Here is a 7,595-nt window from a genome sequence, read left to right on the forward strand (position 1 = left end):
ACAGAACCTGTGAGACCAAAGTGTCTCCCATAACCCCAGCATTGAACAGAACCTGTGAGACCAAAGTGTCTCCCATAACCCCAGCATTGAACAGAACCTGTGAGACCAAAGTGTCTCCCATAACCCCAGCATTGAACCTGTGAGACCAAAATGTCTCCCATAACCCCAGCATTGAACAGAACCTGTGAGACCAAAGTGTCTCCCATAACCCCAGCATTGAACAGAACCTGTGAGACCAAAGTGTCTCCCATAACCCCAGCATTGAACAGAACCTGTGAGACCAAAATGTCTCCCATAACCCCAGCATTGAACCTGTGAGACCAAAGTGTCTCCCATAACCCCAGCATTGAACAGAACCTGTGAGACCAAAATGTCTCCCATAACCCCAGCATTGAACAGAACCTGTGAGACCAAAGTGTCTCCCATAACCCCAGCATTGAACAGAACCTATGAGACCAAAGTGTCTCCCATAACCCCAGCATTGAACAGAACCTGTGAGACCAAAATGTCTCCCATAACCCCAGCATTGAACCTGTGAGACCAAAGTGTCTCCCATAACCCCAGCATTGAACAGAACCTGTGAGACCAAAATGTCTCCCATAACCCCAGCATTGAACAAAAACTGTGAGACCAAAGTGTCTCCCATAACCCCAGCATTGAACAGAACATGTGAGACCAAAATGTCTCCCATAACCCCAGCATTGAACAGAACCTGTGAGACCAAAGTGTCTCCCATAACCCCAGCGTTGAACCTGTGAGACCAAAATGTCTCCCATAACCCCAGCGTTGAACCTGTGAGACCAAAGTGTCTCCCATAACCCCAGCATTGAACAGAACCTGTGAGACCAAAGTGTCTCCCATAACCCCAGCGTTGAACCTGTGAGACCAAAATGTCTCCCATAACCCCAGCGTTGAACCTGTGAGACCAAAGTGTCTCCCATAACCCCAGCATTGAATAGAATCTGTGAGACCAAAGTGTCTCCCATAACCCCAGCATTGAACAGAACCTGTAAGACCAAAATGTCTCCCATAACCCCAGCATTGAACAGAACCTGTGAGACCAAAGTGTCTCCTATAACCCCAGCATTGAACAGAACCTGTGAGACCAAAGTGTCTCCCATAACCCCAGCATTGAACCTGTGAGACCAAAGTGTCTCCCATAACCCCAGCATTGAACAGAACCTATGAGACCAAAGTGTCTCCCATAACTCCAGCATTGAACAGAACCTGTGAGACCAAAGTGTCTCCCATAACCCCAGCATTGAACAGAACCTGTAAGACCAAAATGTCTCCCATAACCCCAGCATTGAACAGAACCCGTAAGACCAAAATGTCTCCCATAAACCCAGCATTGAACAGAACCTGTGAGACCAAAGTGTCTCCCATAACCCCAGCAGTGAACCTATGAGACCAAAATGTCTCCCATAACCCCAGCATTGAACAGAACCTGTGAGACCAAAGTGTCTCCCATAACCCCAGCATTGAACAGAACCTGTGAGACCAAAGTGTCTCCCATAACCCCAGCATTGAACAGAACCTGTGAGACCAAAGTGTCTCCCATAACCCCAGCATTGAACAGAACCTGTGAGACCAAAGTGTCTCCCATAACCCCAGCATTGAACAAAACCTGTGAGACCAAAATGTCTCCCATAACCCCAGCATTGAACAGAACCTGTGAGACCAAAGTGTCTCCCATAACCCCAGCATTGAACCTGTGAGACCAAAGTGTCTCCCATAACCCCAGCATTGAACAGAACCTGTGAGACCAAAATGTCTCCCATAACCCCAGCATTGAACAGAACCTGTGAGACCAAAGTGTCTCCCATAACCCCAGCATTGAACAGAACCTGTGAGACCAAAGTGTCTCCTATAACCCCAGCATTGAACAGAACCTGTGAGACCAAAGTGTCTCCCATAACCCCAGCATTGAACCTGTGAGACCAAAGTGTCTCCCATAACCCCAGCATTGAACAGAACCTGTGAGACCAAAATGTCTCCCATAACCCCAGCATTGAACAGAACCTGTGAGACCAAAGTGTCTCCCATAACCCCAGCATTGAACCTGTGAGACCAAAATGTCTCCCATAACCCCAGCATTGAACAAAACCTGTGAGACCAAAATGTCTCCCATAACCCCAGCATTGAACAGAACCTGTGAGACCAAAATGTCTCCCATAACCCCAGCATTGAACAAAACCTGTGAGACCAAAATGTCTCCCATAACCCCAGCATTGAACCTGTGAGACCAAAGTGTCTCCCATAACCCCAGCATTGAGCCCGTGAGACCAAAATGTCTCCCATAACCCCAGCATTGAACAGAACCTGTGAGACCAAAGTGTCTCCCATAACCCCAGCATTGAACAGAACCTGTGAGACCAAAGTGTCTCCCATAACCCCAGCATTGAACAGAACCTGTAAGACCAAAGTGTCTCCCATAACCCCAGCATTGAACAGAACCTGTGAGACCAAAGTGTCTCCCATAACCCCAGCATTGAGCCTGTGAGACCAAAGTGTCTCCCATAACCCCAGCATTGAACAGAACCTGTGAGACCAAAGTGTCTCCCATAACCCCAGCATTGAACAGAACCTGTGAGATCAAAATGTCTCCCATTATCCCAGCATTGAACCTGTGAGACCAAAGTGTCTCCCATAACCCCAGCATTGAACAGAACCTGTGAGACCAAAATGTCTCCCATAACCCCAGCTTTGAACCTGTAAGACCAAAGTGTCTCCCATAACCCCAGCATTGAACAGAACCTGTGAGACCAAAATGTCTCCCATAACCCCAGCATTGAACAGAACCTGTGAGACCAAAATGTCTCCCATAACCCCAGCATTGAACAGAACCTGTGAGACCAAAGTGGTTCCCATAACCCCAGCATTGAACAGAACCTGTGAGACCAAAGTATCTCCCATAACCCCAGCATTGAACAGAACCTGTGAGACCAAAATGTCTCCCATAACCCCAGCATTGAACAGAACCTGTGAGACCAAAATGTCTCCCATAACCCCAGCATTGAACAGAACCTGTGAGACCAAAGTGTCTCCCATAACCCCAGCATTGAACAGAACATGTGAGACCAAAATGTCTCCCATAACCCCAGCATTGAACAGAACCTGTGAGACCAAAGTGTCTCCCATAACCCCAGCATTGAACAGAACCTGTGAGACCAAAGTGTCTCCCATAACCCCAGCATTGAAAAGAACCTGTGAGACCAAAATGTCTCACATAACCCCAGCATTGAACAGAACCTGTGAGACCAAAGTGTCTCCCATAACCCCAGCATTGAACAGAACCTGTGAGACCAAAATGTCTCACATAACCCCAGCATTGAACAGAACCTGTGAGACCAAAATGTCTCCCATAACCCCAGCATTGAACAGAACCTGTGAGACCAAAGTGTCTCCCATAACCCCAGCGTTGAACCTGTGAGACCAAAGTGTCTCCCATAACCCCAGCATTGAACAGAACCTGTGAGACCAAAGTATCTCCCATAACCCCAGCATTGAACAGAACCTGTGAGACCAAAGTGTCTCCCATAACCCCAGCATTGAACAGAACCTGTGAGACCAAAATGTCTCCCATAACCCCAGCATTGAACAGAACCTGTGAGACCAAAGTGTCTCCTATAACCCCAGCATTGAACAGAACCTGTGAGACCAAAATGTCTCCCATAACCCCAGCATTGAACAGAACCTGTGAGACCAAAATGTCTCCCATAACCCCAGCATTGAACAGAACCTGTGAGACCAAAATGTCTCCCATAACCCCAGCATTGAACCTGTGAGACCAAAATGTCTCCCATAACCCCAGCATTGAACCTGTGAGACCAAAGTGTCTCCCATAACCCCAGCATTGAACAGAACCTGTGAGACCAAAATGTCTCCCATAACCCCAGCATTGAACAAAACCTGTGAGACCAAAGTGTCTCCCATAACCCCAGCATTGAACAGAACCTGTGAGACCAAAATATCTCCCATAACCCCAGCATTGAACAGAGCCTGTAAGACCAAAATGTCTCCCATAACCCCAGCATTGAACAGAACCTGTGAGACCAAAGTGTCTCCTATAACCCCAGCATTGAACAGAACCTGTGAGACCAAAGTGTCTCCCATAACCCCAGCATTGAACCTGTGAGACCAAAGTGTCTCCCATAACCCCAGCATTGAACAGAACCTGTGAGACCAAAGTGTCTCCCATAACTCCAGCATTGAACAGAACCTGTGAGACCAAAGTGTCTCCCATAACCCCAGCATTGAACAGAACCTGTAAGACCAAAATGTCTCCCATAACCCCAGCATTGAACAGAACCCGTAAGACCAAAATGTCTCCCATAAACCCAGCATTGAACAGAACCTGTGAGACCAAAGTGTCTCCCATAAACCCAACATTGAACAGAACATGTGAGACCAAAGTGTCTCCCATAACCCCAGCATTGAACAGAACATGTGAGACCAAGTGTCTCCCATAACCCCAGCAGTGAACCTATGAGACCAAAATGTCTCCCATAACCCCAGCATTGAACAGAACCTGTGAGACCAAAGTGTCTCCCATAACCCCAGCATTGAACAGAACCTGTGAGACCAAAGTGTCTACCATAACCCCTGCATTGAACAGAACCTGTGAGACCAAAGTGTCTCCCATAACCCCAGCATTGAACAAAACCTGTGAGACCAAAATGTCTCCCATAACCCCAGCATTGAACAGAACCTGTGAGACCAAAGTATCTCCCATAACCCCAGCATTGAACCTGTGAGACCAAAGTGTCTCCCATAACCCCAGCATTGAACAGAACCTGTGAGACCAAAGTGTCTCCCATAACCCCAGCATTGAACAGAACCTGTGAGACCAAAGTGTCTCCCATAACCCCAGCATTGAACAGAACCTGTGAGACCAAAGTGTCTCCTATAACCCCAGCATTGAACAGAACCTGTGAGACCAAAGTGTCTCCCATAACCCCAGCATTGAACCTGTGAGACCAAAGTGTCTCCCATAACCCCAGCATTGAACAGAACCTGTGAGACCAAAATGTCTCCCATAACCCCAGCATTGAACAGAACCTGTGAGACCAAAGTGTCTCCCATAACCCCAGCATTGAACCTGTGAGACCAAAATGTCTCCCATAACCCCAGCATTGAACAAAACCTGTGAGACCAAAATGTCTCCCATAACCCCAGCATTGAACAGAACCTGTGAGACCAAAATGTCTCCCATAACCCCAGCATTGAACAAAACCTGTGAGACCAAAATGTCTCCCATAACCCCAGCATTGAACCTGTGAGACCAAAGTGTCTCCCATAACCCCAGCATTGAGCCCGTGAGACCAAAATGTCTCCCATAACCCCAGCATTGAACAGAACCTGTGAGACCAAAGTGTCTCCCATAACCCCAGCATTGAACAGAACCTGTGAGACCAAAGTGTCTCCCATAACCCCAGCATTGAACAGAACCTGTAAGACCAAAGTGTCTCCCATAACCCCAGCATTGAACAGAACCTGTGAGACCAAAGTGTCTCCCATTACCCCAGCATTGAACAGAACCTGTGAGACCAAAGTGTCTCCCATAACCCCAGCATTGAGCCTGTGAGACCAAAGTGTCTCCCATAACCCCAGCATTGAACAGAACCTGTGAGATCAAAATGTCTCCCATTATCCCAGCATTGAACCTGTGAGACCAAAGTGTCTCCCATAACCCCAGCATTGAACAGAACCTGTGAGACCAAAATGTCTCCCATAACCCCAGCTTTGAACCTGTAAGACCAAAGTGTCTCCCATAACCCCAGCATTGAACAGAACCTGTGAGACCAAAATGTCTCCCATAACCCCAGCATTGAACAGAACCTGTGAGACCAAAGTGTCTCCCATAACCCCAGCATTGAACAGAACCTGTGAGACCAAAGTGTCTCCCATAACCCCAGCATTGAACAGAACCTGTGAGACCAAAGTGTCTCCCATAACCCCAGCATTGAACAGAACCTGTGAGACCAAAATGTCTCCCATAACCCCAGCATTGAACAGAACCTGTGAGACCAAAGTGTCGAGGACTACGCTGGACCTGCGCACTCACGCTCGCCCCTGAGTGTAGCGCGCGTGGGCCGGGGGGGGGGGGGTGAGCAGGAATGACGAGCGCTCTCAGACAGATCATCTATAAATGAGCCGACACAAAATTTACTCACCGCTATGTCGGAAACTAATGTTTATGCGTATGCCACCTGTTGTAGAGCACTCACGCGGAAATTTTACTTTATTTTTTAAATTCATGTTTGGATTTAAAGCCATTTTGGTTATTATTTTGATGAATGACTTTTTTTTCGTTTGCAACTTCAGCAGGTAATAACATTGTTTTAATATACTGCTGTCAATAATTATGACAGGTCTTTTAATGAGTTATTCACCTTTGTATATTTTTTGACACCTAACAAAGAATTAAGAGATTTTTTTTTCTTCGATTTTTTTTCTTAATGAAATATGTCAATTTTTTTATAAATGAAAAATGTTTTTTGTTGTTTATTTTTACTTCTTATTGCATTTTTTTTACATTTTTTAATCATATTATCTTTAAATGAAAGAGCCTCTGTATGTTACTGAGGAAGCTTGTTATTAACTATCATATAAAGAAAGCTTTTGATGCCGTCTGATTGTGTCATTATACTGTGGTCTACTCTCGCTAATGTAATTAAGTAAAGTTCAATTCAGGTTTTAGTTAGTCTGATAAGGTAAAGCCAATATCTGAGTGGCATAGATTAGGTCTAAAACATTGTTGTTACTCTGTTTGGTGCAGCTTAACACACCTCTCTGGTTTTTAAACTCAGCTATTCAATCCTCTTCATCTTTAAAGAAATGTTATGTATTATAGGTCTAAACAGATTACTGAATAAAAGCATTATCGTTTCAAAATTTCCCTTTTCCTATCACTGCATAAGTTTGTGACTAAATAACTAAATACAAAGTGGCCGAGTGGTAGAGCACACGAGTGTTAACTCGCAAGTAATAAGATCCCGGTCTCGAGCATGACGTCTGTGAGTCGACACAGTTCTATTAAGTACCTGGCTCGTCGGCAGCTAGGTACAGTGATGGCCGCTTTAGAAGCCGAGATCAAAGATATCGATGAACTCTACTGCTTCTGTCATGTTGTACGTCATATTTTACAGGGCACATGATCGCTGTTAACTCGAGACTAATGTTTGACTTTAACACTACTTAGAGATTTAGAACAATTCAACTGCGAGTAGGCCTACCACAAAAAATGTCAGTCAGTATTTAATGTCTCAGTTATTTCTATGAAAAAGAACTAAAATGCGAAATAACAGCTAAAAATTCAGTTAAATTTTTTTTTAAATGGCCAAGTGTGACAGCACTCGACCCCCCTCCCCCTTTTTCACAACACATGAGAGTCCGACTCTCCCCCTCCTCCCTCTTCTTTCCTAAAGAGTGAGTGGTCATTTATGCCCCCCCCCCCCCTCCCCTATCTCATAAATGCATTTTTCACGCTTCACAAGTGTTAGAAAACTTCAATACTGACTGAGAGAATTCTGTGTTGAGATCCCTGTACAACATTCCATACCTTAGCGAACAGCTCTAGATCTATATTCTGA

General features: G+C 45.6%; 1 protein-coding gene across 1 annotated transcript; it reads left to right on the plus strand.

Annotated features, from left to right (window-relative positions):
* Positions 1–590: 590 nt before the first annotated feature.
* On the plus strand, positions 591–5,672 carry LOC131940705 (mucin-2-like). The gene is made up of 5 exons (XM_059299462.1): positions 591–669; positions 950–1,009; positions 1,260–1,364; positions 4,255–4,449; positions 5,614–5,672. The coding sequence occupies exons 1-5, from the start codon at positions 591–593 to the stop codon at positions 5,670–5,672; spliced, it is 498 nt and encodes a 165-aa protein (XP_059155445.1).
* The last annotated feature ends 1,923 nt before the right edge of the window (positions 5,673–7,595 follow it).

The sequence above is a fragment of the Physella acuta genome, unplaced genomic scaffold (genome assembly GCF_028476545.2).
Source record: "Physella acuta isolate Inbredline_101_S28 unplaced genomic scaffold, ASM2847654v3 ptg000325l, whole genome shotgun sequence".
NCBI lineage: Eukaryota > Metazoa > Mollusca > Gastropoda > Physidae > Physella > Physella acuta.

Bases quoted from the DNA above. Each gene is read 5' to 3' on its own strand.
- LOC131940705 (XM_059299462.1), top strand. From the start codon at position 591: ATGTCTCCCATAACCCCAGCATTGAACAAAAACTGTGAGACCAAAGTG. The intron at 1,010-1,259 runs GTAAGACCAAAA...CCATAACCCCAG, and splicing joins CCCAGCATTGAACAGAACCT to CATTGAACAGAACCTGTAAG. The intron at 1,365-4,254 runs GTGAGACCAAAG...CCATAACCCCAG, and splicing joins CCCAGCATTGAACAGAACCT to CATTGAACAGAACCTGTAAG.